Raw genomic sequence first — 26,889 nt, forward strand, 5'->3', positions numbered from 1 at the left:
TTGCATCTCCTTCCTTCTAACTCAAAGTCTGTAGGCTTCAACTTTAGGGACAGTCATAAGGGAGGAAGTCTCATCACAGACCTCATCATTTACCTGGAAGGCCCAGAACCAAAGTCAGGGAGATTTCCCTAGCAACCTTGACTATAATGTGACCCCAATTCACCTAGTGCATCTGCCCCTAGAGCCTTAACTTGCTCGAGTGGCTTTAAAACAAAATCTAACTCAGTCTCCAAGGCAGCTGGGAATGTGGCCGCCCTTGGTACAGAGTATCCTTCCTCCCTGTACCCATCAAGGCCTAAGACTCCCTGAAGGTCAGTTTAAAACTATTAATTTCCATCTGACTGCTCCCACCAAAGACTCTGTGGCTCTTCTTTTCCACAAACTGCTGTCTTCAAGGTCCTCTCAAGTGCCACCTCCCTCATGAAGCCTTCTCCAACTACTGCTCACAACAATGTGTTCTCCTCTGAAACAACTCATCAAACTACTTCCTACATATTAGGTTGGTCCCACTGTTTATGACTGCTAAACCTCTTACTACTCAGTATGATAAGAGGAGATGGCTAGATTAAAAAAAAGACTATTTTTAGAAACTACTTTAAAAATAGATTCAATGTAAAGAAGAAACATATACAGAGCACCCAAATTACCAGCAAGGTGGACCCCAGCCCTTCTCTTCTGCACTGGAGAAACAAAATGGGAAAAATGATTTCATCTTGTTCTTAACTGTTTCCACCTATGAAGTCAGTTTTTCAAGTAGTGCTTCTATTCCTTTGCTGGTGCTTTTGTTTTTTTCCAAGGTGGGAATCAGGCCTTTCAGTCCAGCTTTGACTTTGTTTGCAACTTGTTGATTGGAACTCTGGAGAAGGCTGAAGAGAGAAGACAAAAATTACTAGATAAAATAGTAAATTTCATAAAAATTCCTAGATCATCTGCAAATACTATCTGCACCCACAGTATTAAAACTTCACTGACTTCTGAGACGTCTTGTAACTATAAAATATAACTATACATATATATGTAACCATAAAAACATTCATTGGATTGTGATACTCTATATCCTAAAATCACATAAATAAAAACTGCTTTGTAATCTTGCTGACAGAGTCACTCAAGCAAATAGAAAAGCAACTCTGTTTCATACAAATTCAGTCCTTCCTTCACTTTGATCATCTTAGGACTAATACCCTATCTTAAAATTATTTACCATGCCTATTCTACCTTTTCCTCACTTAGATCATCTCAAGAGCAGGGACCTCATGCTTTATTCCTTTATTCCATGGCACCAATGTACAGAACAGATGGCCAAGAAGTGTTCACTGCGTGACGGAATGACCCTGACTGAATGGGCACACACAGGAAAGTTAGGGGGCAGGGGTGGGGTGGTGAAAGGTGTGCAGTTAATGGCCATCTCACTGAACTCTGAAGCTAAACTTTAACTTGGAGCTAATCTGCCTAGATTTGAAACCTGCCTCCACCACTCAGTCATTGAACAACCTAGGGCTTGGGCTATTTAAATTTTCTGAGACTCAGTTTTCTGATCTGTAGAATGGGTCAACAACAGAAACTACTTTCTACCTCACAGGGTTGCTTTTTGAGGGGCAAATGGTCTTGTACCTTAAGCACCTAGTCAGAGTCTGATACTTAATAAGCAATTAATAAATGTGAGCCATTAAATAATATACGGTCAGCTCTGCTATCTGACATCTTGCTAGCATGCTCTATCCTCACAAGTGAACGGGACCCCTGGAGGCTAGTAACAAGGCCCCTTTCTCTTTCAACAGGGGCTGGGACACAGGCACTTAACCACAGAATACCAGGCTGAATTTCTTGGTCTCCCCTAACTTTTTCAGGACCACATTTAGAGGCTGACCTCTGAAACACATCCTAGAAAGAGACTACTTGGCATTTTCTAGAGTCCCTGGTCCCAGTAGCTTCTATCATGTCAATAAAGGCAGGTAAGTTAGCAGCACGAAGGAGCATTCTGCCATTTGTGGGCAAAAAGCCACCTGCAAAGCTGAAAAAGTTGCAGAGTAACTTTCAACAGATTTGTGACTCCTGAGCAGGTTTTTCAATTTTATACACCTTGGCTAAGCACATAGTCACATAACACATAATAGTGATAAAAGTATTTATTGAATACATGTATTGGACATAATTATAAGCATTTTATATGCATCAACTCTTTAGTTTTCCTAACAACCCAGGATTATTATTAATATAACTTTACAACCAAGAAAATTAAGTCTTGGAAAAGCTAAACAATTTGCCCAAGGCTACAGAGTGAGCTGGGACTGTAACCTGGCAGTTTATCTAGAGCCCATCTTTTAAATGCTAGAGAATTCTGCTCCCTTGAATTATTTTTCAGATGGCATACAAGTCTGATTTTTTTTCACCCCAAATGCTTTTTCACTTACTGTAAAAAAAGATTAAAAAATAAATTGCACAAATTTTGAGTAAAATATAAACAGAAAATTTTACCAAACAGGTCAAACACATGACAGTATTCTAAAATCAAACAAAAACAATTATTGTATTAATCAATGACTAGGTTATCTATATAGTTCAACCTCCCTTTAGAACATCAAATATTTTCTGTACTTCTGTTCCAATTCTAAGTAGTGTCCAGTAATAAACCTATAATATCATTCTTATGTTTGGAATCCACCCAAGGGGAGCTCTGATTGATAAGCAATCTTTACAAATTAATTTCATGGCATCATTGACATTTTCAGTTAATTGAGTGTAATGAAAGAATGCATTAGTAGGTGTTAAGACTGCAAATGCCTGGTAAAAAAATTCGTATCAAAAAGTTCATGTTTCAGCTAATGGATTCTGGCTGTTTAACATCAACTGGAAAATTAACTAATTTTAATAAGAAATGAACAAACTGATCTTTATCACCCATGTGTTTAGAGATGCTGAATCACCTAATAAAATGAATGCTCATATGGGATGTATTTGTGAGTATATGTGTACAAATCACTTACTGAATAAACACAACATTTGCAAACAATACAGATTAAATTGCACTGCATATTGTATGCAAAATACTGTGGGAAATTCAAACAAAGAATGGTATCTGTTTTTCAAATTAGTAACAGCAGGGGAAAAAAAAGCAACAGTAATTGCTTCAAAACATACAAATCTATTTTTAAATGAATGCTGTTAATAGAAGGGTTTCATCTGGGGAAAGAATGCATAGAAATTTCTATGACCTATAAATTATAAACTAAACATAACTATGTCCAGAGAACAATATACAAGTCAAGCATTTGCCTCAATTAACAAATCATCAGTTTTCTGTCATTTTCATTAGAAATAAATGATTAGCATGTAGACTTCAATAGTAACTGCTTCTAGAATCCTTTTAGAACAGTTGAAACTAAAAAAAGAAAATTACATGAAAAGTTGGTCATGATTTGAAAAGCAATGTTTCATAGGGACAAGAATAATTCATCAAAAAAGAATATAATTACATTTGGTCAAAACCATAAATTGGTGAAACAATCAAATGGTACAAACACTGTATGGTCTCTCTTATATGTGGAATCTAAAAAAAACCCAAAAACAAAAAACCGAGCTCAAAGAACAGACTGGGGACTGCCAAAGGTGGGGTAGGCTGGGAGTATGTGTGTGTGTTGAGAAATGGGTGAAAGGTATTCAAAAGGTAAGAATTAATGAAATTTTAAAAAGCAAGGAAAAAAACCAAAACAAAAAATATGCTCTCCTTCAGACACCTATCAGGGTGTCATAAATGTGTTGTTACAGACTTACGGGAATGAAAACCAGGTTAGTTGTTATATTAGCTGAATTACTGACTTATTTCATAATGTAAATTTTTGGTCAAACAAACACTATATGCCAATAGGTGAACAAGTTGCTATCAACTTTTTTTGACCTTTGTAATTAATAATGGTGAAAATAATGCTACAGAAAACATGATATAAGTCCTACCAATTATATAATTTACAATGATTGGATGTGAGGGGCTCTATAATCTGGAGGGGAAAAAAGAAGAGGCAGTGAAAGGGATCTCTATAAATTAGTCAGACACAGATTGCTTTCTTGAAAGAAAAACATTTTTGGTCAAAACCATAAATGTGGTGAAACAATCACATGATACCTTGTGAAAGTCCTAATTTTATGGTCCTTGACATCCAAAAGAGGGCAGATGAAAAAAAATTCAAAAGACTGAAAGAGTGACATTTGCTTTCTATGTGGTTTACCAGTCTAGACCATGAGTAACCAGAGGACACAGAGACTATCAGAAACAAATACTACAACTGAGAAATAAGGGTGAAGGAGTGTCTTTTGAATGTAGGCATTCGGGAGGACCATGGGCAGAGAAAGGCATACATTACACATACCTTGAAAGAACAATGGCACCTCGGTTTACACTAGCCCAGGACTTCAGGTTCTTCATACCAACATGCTCTACAAGTGTTTTTGCAAAACAACCTGTAAAATATACTGAAATTTAGTGAACATAATACACTAATATTTAAACTCCCAATCTCTTTTACTGCCTTTACATCTGCCAATAAAAACCTAAGATTTCTCACGCCATCTCAACACTAGAAACTCCAGCTCAGGTTTATGCTTTTATAAATGCAGCTATTTCTTTCAACTCCTAATCCTAAGCTATGTTTAGCAGTAATTACTCATAAGAAAAATGAATTCTTATAAAATGCTCACTTGGTCATGTCTGCATTTCTTCATACTATTTAATGATTTAACTCTGACCTGAAAAGTATTCAGGAAGTAAATGTTTGACAGTAGCACCTCATGTTTGGTAGAAATCAACTTTTCCCTCATGGAAAATGCTCATTCAGAAGGCTCCATGAATACAACCAGTGGTCAAATGATGGATCTGGCTGACGCCTGGCAATTTCTCTCTACAAAGCCAGACATTCACGTATCAAAAGCACCACTCATTTTTTTGTTATTAAATTATGTTTGATTCTCAAGGTTTTAGTATATGATTCCCTGTGCCATCTAAATGTACTGAGTCTTGGACAAAGGAGAAATTCTGAAGGCCAGAATTTAGTGCAGATGGAGGTAGGGACAACCTATCTTGAAGGCAAACACCTGGGTAGAAAGCATGTATAATTCATTCAAAGATACCCAAATGTAAGGACCCTTTAAAAGCTAAGAGTCCTATGGCTATTTAGCTTTTCATGGCATATGCTAAGAAGGGACAGAGATCAGCTCATCAGGCAGATGGTGTTTTCCAAAGGTGACCAGAACATTTCCTGTCCTGGGCACTCTTGTAGAATATGTTCCCTATCCCTGAGATGGAACAATGTCTTCCTTAGAATTTGGGTGGGTCCTTGTGATTAGCTTAACCAAGGGAGTATGGTAAAGGTGATGTTAACTTCTGAGGCTCAATCATCAAAGTACCAAGTACCTGCTTTGTTCTCTTAAAATCCAACCACATGCTGTGAGGAAGACCAAGCAGCCTTGGGAGCTGCTGGGGCTGTTGGCCTCAGCTGCTGCCAGTCATTGTGGAAGTGGATACTCCAACCCTAAGCTGAGAGCCCTGGATGACTGAGTAGAAACAAGCTCCACCAACCCTGATCAAATGATTATTGTCTTGAAAACTACTAATTTTTGAGATATCTTATTACACCTTATTACATAGCAACAGATAACCAAAACAGTTAGCCACATTCACTTGGTGCTACGTGAGTATGATAAACATATCAGGTCCAAACAAGCATGTTTTAGGGATGTGCGTGCAATTTAATTAAGAGAAAAATCACTAGAAAATTCTTTAGACTTTAGAAGCCAGATATCTTTTCTGACATAAAAGCTCAACTATGCACCAACTTTTTAATGATGAAAAAGATGACTCAGTATTTTTTCTTAGAAGATTACCACAAGGAGAACTTTTTTAATAAAAAATGTATAGTGAAAAATAGCTCCAAAACTCTATTATTCGAGTGAGAAGTGACAGCACTACAGCTATACTGATTGCCTCACTAGCCATTAGAACTGTACCTTGCTTCAAGGCGTAAATTCACACACTTTTTTCAGACACAGTAATAGAAAAGCCAAACCAGTTTAACTCAGTGGGGGAAAAAAATCTCTTTATTGGCTAAAATACCAGATGGGGTTTGAATCTGGGAGGAGACAGGACTAAAGAGGGGAATGGCATGCAACTCTTCAATTAGATCAAAGATGCTATCCTCCTATTGAAAGCCAAATTTCTACAGAGCAGCTGTTAAGGCTTAGGAAAACCAGAAAGTGCCAAGGCTCACTCGTTGGTCACATACATTGCAATGCCAAATAGGCACCAGTTCAAAATCCTCTAATGAGGATAATTTTCTTTTGCTTAGCCTTTCTTCAAAACTAGAGATAAATATCATGCTTTTTGAATGGGGTAATGATACTCAAAAATCCCCCCCTCCATCCTCATGGAATGGAATGGCATTTTAGGGCAATGGCCAAGCCCGGTTACAAGTCTCAAGTAGCAGAGGAGGGAGGGGACAGAGCGAGAGTAGGAAAGAGAAAAGTTAAAGGATTCAAGGACACAAATCTCCAGCATTTATACCAAAGCATTATTTGTAACCACTAAATCATTTCTTATTCATAGACATCATTTTCCAACAGTTTCATTTGAACTGTCAGTATAAAGCTCAGGGAGGCCAGGAATTACTGAAATTCCACATAAGTACAAAAAAAAGGTCCAGTCTCACGGCCTACCTTGCCCATTTCCTTCCACCACTTTATCTTGCTCGATCAGCCACTTCAGAACCAGATGCCCTGCTGGATGTTCAGCAACGTGAAGCTACAAGGGGTCAAAGAGACGTTAAAAAAATTGTTTTCACTCATGCCTTGGCCTATAATCCATTCTGTAGTACCACATACAGATAAGGACTCAGCCAAGTTGTAAGATGCACAAGGCTTAAGAGACCTTTACCTAGGATGATCATTATACATAGGGGGACCAGATTTCTCTGCCAAACCCCACACGGAAATGAAAATAGTTATTCAAGACAGCAGTTCAGACTCAGCTTCATGAGTTCCAATTTGAACAGCACCACGACAATGCTTGTCTGAGGAGCATGCTAACCACTTTTCAGATTCCAATATGCAGTTCTGAGGTACAAATAAATCCAGGGGACAGAGCACTACAGCAGAAACATTAATACCTAATGCTGAATAATGTTTAAATATATGTGAATACATAAAGGGTATAATCTGATGTGCAGGCCAAGAAATCTTTCCACTCCATCTTAGTCTTTTTCAAGAGCCTTATCTGTTGTTACAATAGTACCTAAGATCTCTCCTTACCAAGCATGGGAGACAATGGGCTCAATCTTCTTACAGAGAAAACATTCCTTACACATCACCTTCCCAATTTAATATGTTCTGCTCTATGTGAGCAGGGCCAGGGCTGCTCTCAGATCCACAGCCCATTTCTCTTTTCTTACCTCATACATCATTAAACAGAAGGCTCCTCATACACACCTATTCCTCAGGAGCTTACAACCTAGTGTGGGACAAAGGCCGCATGCTCTGGCTTCTGCCTTCCTCTTCCCTCACTCATTTCCAACCCCTTAAGCCTGTTTTCACACAAACTGAGCTCTTTCTTTCCTTCAGACTGCTGCATATGCTATTCCCTCTACCTAGAATCTTTCTACTGTTCTTTATAGAGCTACTAATCCTATGGGTCTCAGCATAGCTCTCACTGCCTCTGGATGCCTTCCTGGGGAAGGCTGGCTTCCATTTTTATATCATCTCATAGAACCCATAGTTTTCTTTCATAGAGTTTATCTCAATAATAAATAAATGTCTGTATATGTGTATATAAATATTGTCTCTACCAGAATGATAAGCTTTTTTGGAGGTGGAGTGGGGAACAACAGTGTTGACCACTGCGTAATATTAGGTACATGAATCAATGAACTGAAGAAGATGCAAGGTAGAGTAACTTGAGGCCCAACTAATGGAGCCAGGAGCTATCAGAAAGAGCAATGACTTTTTAATGATAGGGAATTTGGGAAGACTTCATTGAGAAGGATTCTGGGGAACTTGAAGGGTGAGTATGGCTTTCTACAGGGAGAGTGCAGGGAACAGGGAGGCATGGGAGTACTCTAGACTGAGGGAAGAAGCGTGCACAAGTGTAGAGAGGTTCAAAACTCCACAGCAAATTTAACGTAGAACTAGGCATAGAATATACTGGAAAGGCAGTCTAGGGCCATTCATGGACAACAGAGAGGCATATTAAGAGGACTGTTTTTTACTCTAGGTAACATGCAGTCATAGCAAGTTTTTGAGAAAGACAGCGCTTTAATGGCATTCTATTTTGAATTCACAGTTTTCAAATGCATTGCTGGTATTAGGGGAGTTGAAGTAATTAGCATTAAGTTTCTCTTCATAGCAATGTTCTCAGCAACTGGAGTTTTTGCATGCACTGCAACTTTCCCACCTGTCTTGTAAGAGCACATTACCTCTCCATCCTTGCCACCAGGATGCAGCTCTCCTGCTGCCAAGCTGGCGATGGCATTCATGGCAGGCTGAACGTCTCCAGTGGCAGCTCCCAGAATGTCACTCACTAACACACAGGTGGACTTATCCAGCACTACTTCTTGGGCATGTCCTTGCAGGTAGCTTAACAAAGCTGGAGAGATGGACTCTAAGAGCTCTCGTCGGCGAATCTCTGTATCTTTCTTACTGTTGAACATGTTAAATGGGGTATTAAGGTAAGATAAATGGCAAAGGAAGTATGGTGAGCTTATTATCACAAAAACCCCTAAGGGCTTGTAGCAGTCTGTGTCATAGTGTATTGTAACTGTCTGTCTTTCGGTTGTGTATATAGGCAATCATCATTGAGAAGGTGGGGTATCTGTCTTGTACTTTTGTCCCCCCAGCTTCTGAATAGTGCCTGGCACAAAACAAGCACTTAAAAATGAAGCTGGCCTATGTATTGCAAAAAAACCCTGAACCAATCTAAAAAACAAACAAGAAAATACCTTATAAGACAACATACATTTAGACTCCTTTATGGACTCTACTCTCTGTAGAGTACTTAACTATGCGATACCAGGAGCTTTACAAACAGAGCAAGGCCCAAACCACCATCTGAGTGCCTACCATATGCCAGGTGCTCAGAGGCATTGTTCTGGCAAGATGCTTCTATTTCCTTTTCAAGATAAAAACTGTAAGAGTCTGCCAACTACAGGTTTAAAAACGGGACTCACCTTTTGAGCCTGAGATAGAGAGGAAGCATGAGAAAGGGTGTGCATATGTGAGCAGTTTTTGAAAAGCACGGCTACTCAAATTTAATAAACAAAGTGGAGGGAATAAAGGAATCAAGGCATTCTACTTGTTCTCACCTATGTGCGTTTCCATCTCCTTTTTGCAGAACTTCAATTATTTCTCGGACTGTATGTGCAGGATCTCTGGGGCTTAGTAAATACAACAGGACCTTCCTCCCATATTTGTCATTTACTATGTTAGGCAGGGAACTAATAATTTCCTGTAAAATTACAGAAACAAAAAAATGAATCTATATGCTTAAAATAAAGTATGACTGGAATCTGGATAGTAAAGGATACGTATCTAACTATTTTTCCTAACATACCTAATGGAAAACGTGGAGCTAATGCTGAAATCACCTTCTTAGAGAACAAAGAGATTTACACGTAGAACATAGAACTGATTTTCTACTGGCACTGGCATTAGTGAACAATCCATTTATATAACTGGTCAAGCTCAAGGACTCAAAAAATAATTTAAAGGAATTATCTGCTTTTATTATAACCAATATTTCTTAGTCCACTGTCCGTAGGAACATCACTTGCTGGGGTCACTGAGCTGATACAGTTAATTTGCAGCTGCACTTACATACATCCTCAGCACCAATGAAGAACATTCTTATTAGAATTTCCCCTCTGAGATGTTATGTAAAGGGAGATAAAGAAACTTTGTTCAGTAGAACAAGTGAATAAAGGCTTTTAAAGTTAGGTTGCTTATTCATGGCAAATGAAGGCTGTTTAAGTATCACATGGACAACAAAAAGGGGGAAGGGAAAGAAATGTAGAAAGACCCTACGAAGCAGTTACAAATAATCACTCTCTGACATCTCCCACCAACTTATGGAGAACAGTGAACTCCTTTTCTAGTTGTCTGAATTTAAGTAACAAAGGCAGTATCATCCCCACCCCAACTAAGCTCCTGTGTAAATGGGCTGATCTTTTTAGACAGAAAAGTCACTGTTTAAAAATTTCTTTATTCTTAATAGGGAATATGCAACAGAAAATCTTCTGTTTTTTTACCCCACAAACATTTCTATTTCTTGTAATAAGCCAAGGAGATATTCAAAGACATACATGTTTATGCAGCAGAGATTCTGCAGAACTGGCTGGACCCATGGAAAATTCAGCCCATCTCCTCAGGTTTACAGACAAGTATTCCTCAAGGGGAGAGGTGACTTGCCAGAGGACACAGAGCAGCGGTTACAGGACTCTGACTAGCGATGGTCCCCTGACTCCACCCCGCATCTCCTTGAAGGAAAACATACACCCTCTCTTAAGTGAAGGAATTCTCCATGAGATGATATTCTCAGATCTGCTAGTCTCTTAAGTCACTACTTACTACAATGAGATTAGTAATTTTCATGCAAAGGATCAAACTAGGAATTCAATCAGTCATCAACAAGGAGATCATGCTACAATGAAATTCATGACCTCTCCAACTCCAGATCCCAAACACCACATTTCTCTTTCTAAAATCCCAAGCTTCCCTCATTTTCTACATAAAAATATACTGTGTGCTTTCCATAATTACTAATAGCAGCTAACAATTGTTAAGTGCTTACTAGGAACCAGACCCTAAGCTGACAGCAGTAGGTCCATCATCTTAAAAAATTCTTCACACCACCAAATGTAGAACCTACAGTTACTTTCATTTTACAGGTAAGAAGCCCAAGGTTTAGACAAATAAAGTGACTCATAGTAGATAAGGTCACTCATCCAGGAAATGGCAGAGCCAAGACATGATCAAGGTTTCCATGATTCTAAACCCCCATTGTGCTCTCCTGTTTTTGAGGAAGTTAAGGTCATGTATAGTTTTTCCCATATAAGATAAAGGTTTTCAGAGAATAGGTGCAATAAATAGATATAACCACCTCAAAATGAATGATAAATTTCAACCATCCAGGGAAAATGAACTTAAAATTTCAGTAACAAAGGGTAAGACAAAGAAAAATATACATACCTTCCCTTGGGGGAGATAGCTCTTTGGTGATTTCAAGATAAACATGCCCCAAAATGGATTCAATATATGCATTTTTGGTAATGACGCATTTAGTGACACAAATAGAGGCTACATTTGGTGTGGCTTTTCCTACTTAAGGTTTAACTAACTCATAAAAGAAGACAGATGCTTTAACTTGTTGAAAGAAGGGAGTGAGAATGTTACATACCATTGGCCAATTTCTGCAGTCATTAAAAAAAAACTCACAACTCTGCTGTCTGTCTTCTGGGTTATAATACCTTTAAAACACTTGCATTTTTGGAAAAAAACAAAAAATTAGGGTGTATGCAATGAAGAACTGTAAATGGCTGGTACTCATTTTTAGTTTTTATTTTTGGTGTAAGGAGTAAAAGGGTGAAGGATGTAAGGAGGAAAAGCATGAGGTCACAATACTTAACTTTCTCTGTGGACTGTCCACTTTAGGACTAGCACAACATATATGGCCTGGACAGAAACGGCTTCACCTTAACATGAGAACCTAGGACTTCCCAGTTACACATAAAATCCATGCACAAATAGTATTCAAGAACGAGTCCTAAATTCATTGAACTTTTACAGCTTTTTAGTTTTTAACTTAAGGAATTTAGAATCTACACTTATGTTTTTTTAAAGTTTTTAAAAGTGTGAAGTTTATAAACTAACAATCAAATGAAACTAAAAGTATTCACTTAAAAATGTGATAGATAGCATTGATTCTCACCACCTAACTCTCGTTCCAGCGTTCCTACCACCAAAAACATTCACCTTAGAAAAAATACAAGGCACCAGCAGGAGTGCTGCTGTATTACAGAGTATTAATTCCTTTCTCTTAAACCTGGGCTACAGGGAAAGAGGAGAGAAATTTCTAGATGATCACTTGGAGAACACTAATGAGTACAATAACATGCAGAAATAGGTATGAAGCAGTTCTGCTACAGGTGATTTTGTGCTGAATTTGAGCTTTGGATTCAAGCTGTACAGCCTGTGGCAAGTCCTCAAACTTCTCTATACATCAACTCCTTTCTCCGTGAAAGGAAATGATCACCTGCCTACTTCTGAGCCACTTTCAGGAGCAAATCAGAAAATTCATACTGCAAGCTGAAAACTGCTAGACAGTAATTATTTTCATATTTACAACACACCTCTCAACATACAGCATCTTAACTAGGCAGATTAAATAAAGATAGTGGAATGCTGAGTTTGGCATCCTCAAAAGAGATAGAACCCCAATGACGAAGGTTCATTTTTAAATGTTTCTGACCTAACTTTCCCTCTTACAAGAATTAAATAGAGAAAATCACAAGGTCTTTGTTGTAATTTCTTCTTTTCATGCTTTATTCTTAACAGAAGTAAAGTGCCAGAAGAAAAGAGGAACAAAAGACCTCCCCCTTGAGGACATGTACGTCCAGCTCCGACAACCTCATTGTGCTGGACCCTTGTCAGATTCTCTGGCGTTCATGTTTTGCCAAGCACCTTTTAAAAAGGAGAGGTAAAGGTCAAAATAAAGGGCACGTACTGAAGGTAGGGTCAGCTCATATGTGCATTTTCCGTGGAAGAAAGAAATGCAAAAAGAATCACGCATCACTGAGAACTGAGCCTATGGCACACACACCTCTGTTGTAGGGTACAAAAAGAAATGCAGACTGGCCTTAACCTTAAAGGGCTAAAATCCAGAGCAAGGGGCAAGAGAAACTTAATACAAAGTTAAAAATAAAAGATGTAAATAATGGATAATGACATGAGTGTAGAAGGAAGATTACTAGATGGTTGACTCTAGCCTCCAAAAGTACTTCTTTTTGCTGCATTCAAAATATTGGGAGATGTAGTTTAAAAAGAAAATACAATGCATTTACATTATATTAAAAAAATAAATACAATTTTGGTTTTGTAAGATACAGACTTGTAGACTGGCTGTACAATGATGTGATGTACTTAATACTACTGAAACTACACATTAAAATGGTTAAGATGGTAAATTTTATATGTACATTGCCACATTTAAAAAGGAAAAAAAAAAAAAAAAAAAGGAAAATCTATCATCATGAAGCTCAAATTCCTAGAAGCTGGAAGCTACCACCATAGCCAGGGCCTTGCGCTCTCCTTTCCCCACAGCCCACCTCCCACTTATTCACCTGCCTGGTCAATGGAGGTTCTGGGTTTCTGAGCTCTGAGTCAGATCATGACTAACTGCTAAATGAACGGTGGCAAAGACAAACTACAGGAGTTGGGAGGATGGGGAGACCAGGTCTGGCTGGGAAATCAAAGAACACTATCTGGAGAATGAACCTGAGCTTGGTCTTAAAAGAGAAAAGCAGGAGTGTTTATTAGGCTATGACTGCAACCAAACACTGCAGGAAATCCAGTTACTCTGAACAGAATGCTTAGCAACACTAAGCTTTCTTGGCTATTTTTAAAAGCACTGCATAATGCCACAGGTTTTGTAGTGGCTGGGTAGGAAATACGACGCATATTACCATATGTGCAGAGTATCTGGCAACCCAGCAATCCTGCTAAGTAAATGCCTTAGAGAAACAAGAAGACAGTAAGAACATTCACAGTATTACTAGGAATAGCAAAAAAAAAAAAGAATTTTCAATTTTTCAAACTGTAAATAATCTAAATGTCCAGCAACAGAAAAATGGAAAAATAAATTGCAGTATACTCATAGTAGAAAATTATTTGGCACTGAAAAAAAAATGAGTTAGAAAGGGGTGGGCAAGCCATAGACCTGGGATCAAATCCATCCTGAAGCCTGTTTCTGCGTATCTTGTAAGACTGGTGTTTACATTTTTAAAGGGCTGTTGAAAACCAAAACCAAAACCAAAGAAGAATAGGTGACAGAGGGAGCCAAGATGGCAGCATGAGTAGAGCAGCGGAAACTTCCTCCTAAACCATATATATTTTTGAAAATACAACAAATACAACTATTACTAAAAGAGAGACCAGAAGACACAGGACAACAGCCAGACTACATCCACACCTGCGAGAACCCAGCACCTCGTGAAGGGGGTAAGATACAAGCCGTGGCCTGCCGGGACCCGAGCAACCCTCACCCCAGCTCCCAGCTGGAGGAGAGGAGTTGGAGCAGGAGGGGGAGGGAGCCCAGGACTGCTAAACACCCAGCCCTAGCCATCTGCACCAGAGCGCAGACACACAGTGCATGCGTGGGGTGCTGGATACTAGGGAAACAGGACAGTAAGACCTGTGAGTGGGTCCCCGCAGCCGGCGCCCCTGGGACAAAAGAAAAGCGAGTTTGAAAATCTTTGTCCCTTTGAAAATCTTAAAGGGACAGGGGACTCACAGATGGAAGGAAGAGCCCTGGCGCATTCAGCCCAGTAACTGGGAATCCCGGGGAACTCCTGGCACCCAACCCCCTGGGCGGCAGCGCAGTTCGGAGGACCCTCACAGTGATAAACAGCCACCCACCCATACCCCCTCTGGTGCAACTCCGCCATAGCGGCAGTGGCCACAGCCACAGCAACCAGGCAGAGCTTATTCCACAGCGGCCGGGCAAGAATCAGACACCCTGTATACGCACAGCTGCCCAGGACAAGCCGCTAGGGGTCGCCGTTCTCCCAGGAGAGGAAGGCCATAAACTAGCAAGAAGGGACTTTCTCTCAGCCGACACACGCGCCAGCTCCCCACAGCTACCTCTATCGCCATGAAAAGGCGAGGAATTTGATCCAGATCAAAATCACAGAGTCAACCCCTGAGAAGGAGATAGAACTAACCAGTCTTCCTGAAAAAGAAGTCAAAATAAAGGTCATAACCATGCTGATGGATATTAAGAGAAACATGCAAGAGCTAAGGGATGAAGTCCAGAAGGAGACTACAGAAAGGAAACAATCTCTGGAAGGACTTAAGAGCAGGCTGGATGAGGTGCAAGAGTCCGTTAATAGAATAGAAATTAGAGAACAGGAACACAGAGAAGCTGATGCAGAGAGAGATAAAAGGATCTCCAGGAATGAAACAATATTAAGAGAACTGTGTGACCAATCCAATAGGAACAATATCCACATTATAGGGGTACCAGAAGAAGAAGAGAGAGAAAAAGGGATAAAAGTGTATTTGAAGAAATAATTGCTGAAAACTTCCCCAAACTGGGGGAGGAAATAATCGATCAGACCATGGAAGTACACAGAACCCCCAACAGAAGGGACCCAGGGAGGACAACACCAAGACACATAATAATTAAAATGGCAAAGATCAAGGACAAGGACAGAGTTTTAAAGGCAGCTAGAGAGAGGAAAAAGGTCACCTACAAAGGAAAACTCATCAGGCTATCATCAGACTTCTCAAGAGAAACCTTACAGGCCAGAAGAGAATGGCATGATATATTTAATGCAATGAAACAGAAGGGCCTTGAACCAAGAATACAGCATCCAGCATGATTATCATTTAAATATGAAGGAGGGATTAAACAATTTCCAGACAAGCAAAAGTTGAGGGAATTTGTCTCCCACAAACCACCTCTACAGGGTATTTTAGAGGAACTGCTCTACATGGGAGCACTCCTAAGACTAAACAGATGTCACCAGAGAAAATAAAATCACAGCAAAGCAGACCAACCAAATACTAACTAAAGGCAAAAAATAAAATCAACTACCCACAAAAGCAGTTAAAGGCAACACAAAAGAGCACAGAAAACAACCAACATACAAAGAATGGAGGAGGAGGAATAAGAAAGGAGAGAAATAAAGAATCACCAGACAGTGTTTATAATAGCTCAATAAGTGAGTTAAGTTAGACAGTAACATACTAAAGAAGCTAACCTTGAACCTTTGGTAACTACAAATCTAAAGCCTGCAATGGCAATAAGTACATATCTTTCAATAATCACCCTAAATGTAAATGGACTGAATGCACCAATCAAAAGACACAGAGTAATAGAATGGATAAAAAAACCAACACCCATCTATATGCTGCTTACAAGAGACTCACCTCAAACCCAAAGACATGCACAGACTCAAAGTCAAGGGATGGAAAACGATATTTTATGTAAACAACAGGGAGAAAAAAGTAGGTGTTGCAGTTCTAGTATCAGACAAAATAGACTTCAAAACAAAGAAAGTAACAAGAGATAAAGAAGGACATTACATAATAATAAAGGGCTCAGTCCAACAGAGGATATAACCATTATAAATATATATGCACCCAACACAGGAGCACCAGCATATGTGAAACAAATACTAACAGAACTAAAGGAGGAAACAGAATGCAATGCATTCATTTTAGGAGACTTCAACTCACTCACTCCAAAGGACAGATCCACCAGACAGAAAATAAGTAAGGACACAGACGAACTGAACAACACACCAGAACAGATGGACCTAATACACATCTATAGAACTCTACACCCAAAAGGAACAGGATACACATTATTCTCAAGTGCACATGGAACATTCTCCAGAATAGACAACATGCTAGGCCACAAAAAGAGCCTCAGTAAATTAAAAAAGATTGAAATTCTACCAACCAACTTCTCAGACCACAGAGGTATAAAACTAGAACTAAATTGTACAAAGAAAGCAAAAAGGCCCACAAACACATGGAGGCTTAACAACATGCTCCTAAATAATCAATGGATCAATGACCAAATTAAAATAGAGATCAAGCAATATATGGAAACAAATGACAACAACAACACAAAGCCCCAACTTCTGTGGGATACAGTGAAAGCAGTCTTAAGAGGAAAGTATATAGCAATCCAGGCATACTTAAAGAAGGAAGAACAATCCCAAATGAATAGTCTAACGTCACAATTATTGAAATTGGAAAAAGAAGAACAAATGAGGCTTAAAGTCAGCAGAAGGAGAGACATAATAAAGATCAGAGAAGAAATAAATAAATAAAATTGAGAAGAAGAAAACAATAGAAAAAAATCAGTGAAACCAAGAGCTGGTTTTTTGGGAAAATAAACAAAATAGATAAGCCTTTAGCCAAACTTATTAAGAGAAAAAGAGAATCAACACAAATCAACAGAATCAGAAATGAGAAAGGAAAAATCACGATGGACCCCACAGAAATACAAAGAATTATTACAGAATACTATGAAAACCTATATGCTAACAAGCTGGAAAACCTAGAAGAAATGGACAACTTCCTAGAAAAATACAACCTTCCAAGACTGACCAAGGAAGAAACACTGAATTTAAAGAAACCAATTACGAGCAAAGAAATTGAAGTGGTAATCAAAAAACTATCCAAGAACAAAACCCCCGGGCCAGGTGGATTTACCTCGGAATTTTATCAGACATACAGAGAAGACATAATACCCAATCTCCTTAAAGTTTTCCAAAAAATAGAAGAGGAAGGAATACTCCCAAACTCATTCTATGAAGCTAACATCACCCTAATACCAAAACCAGGCAAAGACCCCACCAAAAAAGAAAACTACAGACCAATATCCCTGATGAACGTAGATGCAAAAATACTCAACAAAACATTAGCAAACCGCATTCAAAAATACATCAAAGGGATCATACACCATGACAAAGTGGGATTCATCCCAGGGATGCAAGGATGGTACAATATTTGAAAATCCATCAACATCATCCATCACATAAACAAAAAGAAGGACAAAAACCACATGATCATCTCCATAGATGCTGAAAAAGCATTCGACAAAATTCAACATCCATTCATGATAAAAACTCTCAACAAAATGGGTATAGAGGGCCAGTACCTCAACATAATAAAGGCCATATATGATAAACCCACAGCTAACATCATACTGAACAGCGAGAGGCTGAAAGCTTTTCCTCTTAGATTGGGAACAAGACAGGGATGCCAACTCTCCCCACTGTTATTTAACATAGTACTGGAGGTCCTAGCCACGGCAATTAGACAAAAGAAATACAAGGAATCCAGATTGGTAAAGAAGAAGTCAAACTGTCACTATTTGCAGATGACATGATATTGTACATAAAAAACCCTAAAGACTCCACTCCAAAACTACTAGAACTGATATAGGAATACAGCGAAGTTCTAGGATACAAAAAGAAATCTGTGGCTTTCCTACACACTAACAGTGAACTAATAGAAAGAGAAATCAGGAAAACAATTCCATTCACAACTGCATCAAAAAGAATAAAATACCTAAGAATAAACCTAACCAAGGAAGTGGAAGACCTATACCCTGAAAACTGTAAGAAACTCTTAAGAGAAATTAAAGAGGACACTAACAAATGGAAACTCATCCCATGCTCTTGGCTAGGAAGAATTAATATCGTCAAAATGGCCATCCTGCCTAAAGCAATATACAGATTTGATGCAATCCCTATCAAATTACCAACAGCATTCTTCAACAAACTGGAATAAATAGTTCAAAAATTCATATGGAAACACCAAAGACCCCGAATAGCCAAAGCAATCCTGAGAAGGAAGAATAAAGTGGGGGTATCTCGCTCCCCAACTTCAAGCACTACTACAAAGCGACAGTAATCAAAACAATTTGGTACTGGCACAAGAACAGAGCCACAGACTAGTGGAACAGAATAGAGACTCCAGACATCAACCCATACATATATGGTCAATTAATACACGATAAAGGAGCCGTGGACATACAATGGGGAAATGACAGTCTCTTCAACAGACGGTGATGGCAAAACTGGACAGCTACATGTTAGAGAATGAAACTGGATTACTGTCTAACCCCAGACACAAAAGTAAATTCGAAATGGATCAAGGACCTGAATGTAAGTCATAAAACCATAAAACTCTTAGGAAAAAACATAGGCAAAAATCTCTTGGACATAAACATGAGCGACTTCTTCATGAACATAACTCCCCGGGCAAGGGAAACAAAAGCAAAAATGAACAAGTGGGACTACATCAAGCTGAAAAGCTTCTGTACAGCAAAGGACACCATCAATAGAACAAAAAGGTACCCTACAGTATGGGAGAATATATTCATAAATGACAGGTCCAATAAAGGCTTATCATCCAAAATATATAAAGAACTCACGCACCTCAACAAACAAAAGCAAATAATCAAATTAAAAAATGGGAAGAGGAGCTGAACAGACAGTTCTCCAAAGAAGAAATTCAGATAGCCAACAGACACATGAAAAGATACTCCACATCACTAGTTATCAGAGAAATGCAAATTAAAACCACAATGAGATATCACTTCACACCAGTAAGGATGGCTACCATCCAAAAGACGAACAACAACAAATGTTGGCAAGGTTGTGGAGAAAGGGGAACCCTCCTACACTGCTGGTGGGAATGTAAATTAGTTCAACCACTATGGAAAGCAGTATGGAGGTTCCTCCAGAACCTCAAAATAGAAATACCATTTGACCCAGGAATTCCACTTTTATTTATATAATTTACCCTAAGAATGCAGGAGCCCAGTTTGAAAAAGACAGATGTACCCCTATGTTTATCACAGCACTATTTACAATAGCCATGAAATGGAAGCAACCTAAGTGTCTACCAGTAGATGAATGTATAAAAAAGATGTGGTACATATACACAATGGAATATTATTCAGCCATAAGAAGAAAACAAATCCTACCTGTTGGAGCTAGAGGGTATTATGATCAGTGAAATAAGCCAGACGGAGAAAGACAAATACCAAATGATTTCACTGATATGTGGAGTATAAGAACAAAGAAAAACTGAAGGAACAAAACAGCAACAGAATCACAGAACCCAACAATGGACTAACAGTTACCAAAGGGAGAGGGACTGTGGAGGATGGGTGGGAAGGAAGGGATAAGGGTGGGGAAAATGAAAGGGGGTATTACAATTAGCATGTATAATGTGGGGGGTGCATGGGGAGGGCTGTGCAACACAGAGAAGACAAGTAGTGATTCTACAACATCTTACTACACTGACGGACAGTCACTGTAATGGGGTTTGTGGGGGGGGGGGACTTGGTGAAGGGGGGACCCTAGTAAACATAATGTTCTTCATGTAATTGTAGATTAATGATAAAAAAAAAAGAATAGGTGACAGAAATTATACATGGCCCACAAAGCCTAAAATACTTACAATCTGGCCTTTTATAAGGAAGGCTTGTGACCCTGATTCATGAATCTCATAAACATAATGCCAAAAGAAAAAAGCAAGTTGCTGAGATAACCTCCAAAAAACATCATTTACACAGAACTTGTAAACATGTAAAATAGTCCTATATATATCGACTCATAGTGAAAGGATAAGGAAATGCATGATAATAAGTATAAAAATCTTAACACTAGGTAAGGGGGTAGGCAGTCAGGGACAGGTGCACAAAGGCCTTGAACCATATGTGTCATGTTTTACTTTGTCAGATGTTGGGAGGCTGATGTTCATTGTATGATTCTTTATACCTTTCTGTATATTTTAATGAAAACATATATATGAAAGGACACATCAGCATTTATTCACTCTCCTACAGCAACTTGGTCAGTGTACTTACTTCCTTTTCAGTTAAACACTGCTGTCAAAGTAGCTGCACCACACTAACAATCCAGGATCAAATGGACCGAATTTTGTAAGCATATTTATTTTGAAAAGTAAAAGTAGGTAGGAAACAGTCTGTATCCATTTTGAAAGGTGATGGCTTAGCTGACCTGGCTGCAATTTCAACCTGACATTTCAGGAAGTCTGGTTATCCTAAGCAGAATGCTTAACAACACTAAACTTTCTTGGGTATTTTTAAAAAGCAGTGCATATTGCAACAGGTTTTGCAGTGGACAGGTGGGAAAAATTCAAGAGCAATTAACATTCCAGAATTTTATCACTAGCAATATAGTTTAATGATACACAGAACCTGCTGAGCATTTGTCAGCTAGAGGCAAGAGATCAGCAAATCAGGTCATTCTCAGGGAATGTTGCCCTAAGTAAGAGAAAGTCATTAGGAATGTGGGTTAAATAATTGTGGGAATCAAAGTGATAAGCACAATGAATTAAAGTTGTTTCAATAACAACTTTAAGTGGGATAGATGTTTGGAAAAAATTAATCTAGCAAACAGTTGTGGCACATCTTGAAGGAAGTTTGGTTTCTCTTGAAATTTGCTTGGAACAGTTATGCAAATTTTAGTTGTCATGAAAATATTAAACAAAAGCAAACTCAATAGCCCAGCCTGTTTCCATTCTCATGAAATAACTTTATTCATTAGTCAATCTATGGCCTCATATCTCTGTCACCAGAATGAAAAATGATCACTGACTGGAGTCAAAAGGGTAATAAAATCACAAGGGACATGTCAAAATATTCAGTTTGTGACATGAAAGTCCTGGCAATTTGTTTCTTCCCACAATCCTATCCCAAAGAAAGTCATCACAATCTTTAAACAGTCAGGGGAAAGTTAGAAAATGACAGCAAGGGCATGAGAAATTTCCACCCTGGGACCTAGAGCTGGCAACTAAGAAAACAAATCTCCTTCCCCTCCACTAGCTAACACATTTTTTCTACTACATGCGGCTCCACCGGTCCCCACAGGTTACAGAGAGGCCAGAGCACCACCATGTGCCAGGAGGTAGTCTCTTTGCAGACATCCATATCCTTCTCCTCACAGTTGAAGTGAAAGTAGCTTTTGTCACCAAGCGTCCTCCAAAGTACCCATCCACGTGCACCAAACAGGAAGGTTTGTGTACTTTTCAGATGAATAACCAATATCTATACAGATTATGTGGTTTTTTAAGTATTTCCAAGTTTGATCACTGCTACCAGCATTGCAATTTCTCATCCCTAACCCCTGCAGTCTCTATCGTCCCCAACAGAACTTGCACACTCAAGGGGAAGAGCAAAGAGCATCAAAGATTCTGAAGTCAGAAAAAGGAACAGTCACTGCAGAATAAAGGAAATTGTTTTAGAATGCAGTTTTTACTTTGAAGCAGTTTTTCCAAGAGGACGGCACAGTTTTCCTGAAGGTAAATCTGGAGGTAAATAAACTGCATTCAGTTACTAGCACTTTATGGTCATACTGGGCTAAAAGGAAATGCTAAAATGTAAAAAGCTAGTATTTTAATTTTAATAATTATCTTTAATCTCACTGTATAAAATCTTTCAAGAAAGCTCTAAGAAGTATCACAATTGAGTGAGATGTGTCAGTTTTTCTTCTCCAGCTCAATCCACATCAGATGTATTGATAAGTAGGATAATTGTACAGAGGTAGTTGCTCCAAAGGGAAGAAGAGAAAGGTCACAGATATCTTCTTCTCGATATGAGTTCCTGAATCACTGAAGAATTGATTAGGTAAATCAATTTCTGATCAGATCTAAACACTGCAATGATGATTTTTCATTTAGTATGTCATACAGTCTAAAAAGCCATGTTATCCTAATTTAACCAGTCTTTTGCATATTTGAAAAATATTAATTATTAACATCAAGTTACACAATTATGGTTCATACAGGTTAATGCATACCCCCAAAATAGACTTCACTGAGGCAAAAAATAACAAAATACTGGTAGAAAGCACATTTTAAAATCTTAATGCATGCATGTGAAAAATCAGATTTACACACCCACAAATGATGTATCAATTTAACTTAAATTCAAGGCCATCAGAATTACTTACTGATATGATTATCTGCTTCACAAGCTTAGTATCATCAATACAATCAAATGCTGCCAGTAAAACCAAATGGGAGTATTGGCCCTGTAAGAATTGGAAGCCAGGTAAGGTTAAAAAAATAAATAGTTTCCTCCCTTTTATTCCACCCATGAGTCACTTTATAAAGGTTACCAATCTGAGAACTGTCCAACATAATATAAACAGGATGGATAAAAGCTATTCAGAGGAACTTCCTCTCTTATCAGGACCTAGTTACTTATTCTAAATTGATTAAAAAAAAAAAAAAAAAGGAACAGAAAAATGTATTCTTCAATATCCAATAGTCAAGACTCATTTTTTTTAGCTAACCAGGATATAACACTTCTTAAACACAGGTATCCTGTTAATGAATAGCTACTGGAAAGTCACTCAAAAATGAAAAAGGATATAAAACATGTAAGACTATAGAGTTCAATCATGAAGAAGAAAACATATAAACTCAAGATATAATTATATATACATACACACAAAAAAAATATACATAATACATGCACAAAGAAAATATTGGAAGGAAGAACACTGTAATGTAATAGTCATCTCTGCATTTAAGTATCACAAATGATTTTCCATGTTCCTTTGTACATTGTCCAATTTCTTTAAAGTAATCCTATATAATTAGAATGGAAATACTAAAGAAAAGTAAATTAAATGAACTAATAAGATAACATTGAATTGTTAATTTCTTGTTACCATCACAATGCCTTACTGGAATTAGATTCCCAAAAAAAAAAAATTACAGTTGAAATGACTAAACTATAAAATTAATCTCGTTTTATTACTTAAGAATGTCTTTTACTATTAATACCTTTTATAACTTTTTACTAATGTTCTATTTCTATTTATTTTTAATTTAAAATATTCCAATTAAAATGTTATATAGAAGATTTACTTAATGATGAATAATGAATCATAAAATATTCTCATACTCTGGAAACAAATTCAGTAGAGAATCTTCTTTCATTTTGTTACAAAAAAGTTAGCTGCCTTCCAAGTGGTTTTATACTCATTTCCTAGTCTACAACCCTAAAAAAGACAAGTATGTATACAATCATATAGCACTAATTTATCTCTGTTTGAATTAGCATTTAAAATATTAAGTATTCACCAGATGCTAGTAGTTCTCATTGGATTTTTTCACAGGAAAAAGTTGTTGATACCACTAAGTTTAGTTCACCAGTAAATAAACTATAAAACAGTATGTAAAATAACTAAAAAAATTTTAAATGCTTATTACTACTTATATTCTAAAAATACTATGGAAAACTATTTAATACTTAAATACATAGAAATATTATTTTTTGAGGCAATTAATCGCTCAGAAAAAACTTTTTGTATCCTCTAAGTTCAGCTATTACACCATCTCCAAAGGGTTATAGAGAACTATACAGCTGAACAACTAGAATTTTCTTCGACCACATTACAAATTTATTCTTGGCAGTTATTTCCATGTTTAGTAAATGATTGGCCAAATTCATTAAGGAAGCTAGTTAAGTAACAGGTTTTCAAAAATATCTAATGGAAATGGAAAATTGTCACAATACAAATTTAAATGAAAATAGAAATTTCACTTTACGTAAATTTAGAAATATAAAAAAATACATGCATTTGCATAGATAAAAACTGGATAATTTTCTTGGTAATTCTCTGCATTTAAAAAATTTTCTATCATAGCCATGATTACAATTAGTATTAAAAATAATTAAAAGAATAGGTAATTTTATTATACTTACATTAGCCACCTTTTCAACATAACTCTTCATTGTTTTCACAATCACTTTCCTGTCCTTAAAAATGAAATTTGTCTCAATTAACTTTTAGTTAAAAAGGTCTTTCATAGTCAAAAATTTTACATCATATTAAATTTTCAGTGGAGTGGCATACTTTTCATTAGTGGAAAGAGTTATGCAGCCAGAACGAAAAAAATTGCAGTATACTATATAGAGAAGTCCTTCTGGAGCTATTATAATTTAGGCTTGTATATGACAATCCATTGAGACATAAATACGGAACCATAAAATTACTAGCTGCAAGGCAATCTTAGTGAAACAACCTGCTTTCACATTGATAACTAACAGATCCCTCTTCCATTGTATGACCTGACTTCAAAAGCTTAAGAGTCTAGCATACAGATGGCATTCAGTACACATTTACTGAATAGAAATTAAATTTGTATTAATTTTTAAAGTGCCAAATACAACTGTCTTTTAAATGCAACTCTCACAATTCCTGAGTCCCTGTGGCACAACTCTGTAAAAAAAATGTTTATGCACCACTGGCAAAGATCAAAGGTGAGGGAAAGTCTAAAGGAAGGAGGTGAGGCCTGGCTGACAGACTTACCTTGGGTGTGCCATGCCACAGGCAGTGCATGGCCACTCGAGCGCCATCATGTGTGTGTGCCAGGTAGACCACCGCTTCCCGGATAGCTTCAATCATTTCCTGGGGGACAAATGTCATCAGGATTTTATTCTTACTGTCTTTTAAAAGTGTCTACTGGGAAGCAGTAGTGCACAGACAGCAAAAGGAAGTATAGGTAGCAAACAACTTACTTTTTAATTTTGTAGAAGAGCACACAGAAACACAACCTTTTTCTAAAAACATTCTTTTCCATCAAGAGCAGCAAATAATACTGGCAGGCAATTTCTATTAACCTTAGTTTAACTAATGCCTATTCAAAAAAGCATGTAATGTCTAGTATATTCTAGATTTTTCAAGAGAAAGAAGTCTAGGAGGTGTCTGTTTTTAAGAGAAAAGACAGATAAAATAAATGAAATGCTCTTCCATAAAAGAGACATGTACATAAGCCAAGAACCAAAACACGAATTCTGGCTGAAAGTTTCTCTTTTTTAGTTTATCACTGGGTCACTTCAACAAATCACATTAATAATTCATCATAAAAATGTTAACAGTACTTGCCTAAGAAAAATCAGTCTCTGTATTAGATGAGGCCCTCACTTATTAATGACCCTCTAGTAAAAACCCAACCATTAATTTCTAACAACATAGTTTAGCTTATTTTTAATTTTTCTTTTTCATTGTCAATTTATATAATTTCTTAATTATATTTTGGAAGTCTAGCATATAAATGCAAATGAGACATGATAGCAAACAGCTACAGGGCCCTGTTGTAGTCCACTCCAAATTGAAAAATTCACATTAAATAAATAAGTATAAAGTCTCCTGTCAGGGAAAAGGCAGGTAACTATTTTCATCATTAAGGAATAAGCAATTTCAACTTTAACTATCTTACTATCCTTTTCCCAAGCTCATTGACACAGCTTTCCACTTACATACCTATACTTACAAATCTCTTCAAAGCTATCCAGGTAGAGAGTTAAACATACATTCCAATTATGCTTTCGGTATCCCCAAAGTTTTTTTTTTTTAAGTCTCTCTTTTGAAACTGCCCCAGGGCCAGAAAAGATTTGTCTCATTACTTTACATTTGCACTCTAAGTTCCCAGTGCTTTTTTTTTGCTATTACTAAAACACATTCAACACTAAAACAATAAAAGATTTTCCACCACTGAATATATTTAGTTGATCATTTTCTCAGTTCTGAAAATACAGTCTTGCCTCAGTACGGCTAGAATTGTAAGCTACTGCACTCTGCAGGAGAGAAACACCCAAAAGAGAAGCAGCAGCTGCTATGGGCACTGAACTGCAAGCTTATGTGGGCGGCTTCTTAAAAATTGTATGTCAATTTTGAGAGTCAAAATTTCTATGTATATTTAATGTGGCATATTAAGAGGAATTCTCGTTATTTTGGTTGTGTTTTTTTTTGCTATCATTAATGTACAATTACATGAACAACATTATGGTTACTAGACTCCCCCTATTATTAAGACCCCACCAGATACCCCTTTACAGTCACTGTCCATCAGTATAGTAAAATGCTATAAAATCATTACTTGTCTTCTCTGTTATATTGCCTTCCCCGTGTCCCTCCCCTACACTATACATCCTAATCATAATGACCCTTTTTGCCCCTTATCCCTCCCTTCCCACCCATCTTCCTCAGTCCCTTTCCCTTTGGTAACTGTTAGTCCATTCTTGCGTTCTGTGAGTCTGCTGCTGTTTTGTTCCTTCAGTTTTTGCTT

At 37.6% G+C, this 26,889-nt stretch overlaps 1 protein-coding gene across 2 annotated transcripts in view; it reads right to left on the bottom strand.

Annotated features, from left to right (window-relative positions):
- Positions 1–578: 578 nt before the first annotated feature.
- Positions 579–26,889, bottom strand: part of PUM3 (pumilio RNA binding family member 3) — a 47,582-nt gene continuing 21,271 nt past the window's right edge. For both annotated transcript variants that reach the window (XM_057498616.1, XM_036928420.2), the window contains exons 11-18: positions 25,131–25,229; positions 24,524–24,577; positions 22,758–22,838; positions 9,342–9,484; positions 8,457–8,679; positions 6,706–6,790; positions 4,368–4,458; positions 579–866 (exon numbers count right to left, since the gene is read on the bottom strand). In XM_057498616.1, coding sequence (XP_057354599.1) covers positions 734–866; positions 4,368–4,458; positions 6,706–6,790; positions 8,457–8,679; positions 9,342–9,484; positions 22,758–22,838; positions 24,524–24,577; positions 25,131–25,229 — 909 coding nt within the window. In that variant the 3' untranslated portion in view covers positions 579–733. The remainder of the gene's footprint in view (positions 867–4,367; positions 4,459–6,705; positions 6,791–8,456; positions 8,680–9,341; positions 9,485–22,757; positions 22,839–24,523; positions 24,578–25,130; positions 25,230–26,889) is intronic.

This window comes from Manis pentadactyla, chromosome 3, assembly GCF_030020395.1.
Source record: "Manis pentadactyla isolate mManPen7 chromosome 3, mManPen7.hap1, whole genome shotgun sequence".
NCBI classification, from domain to species: domain Eukaryota; kingdom Metazoa; phylum Chordata; class Mammalia; order Pholidota; family Manidae; genus Manis; species Manis pentadactyla.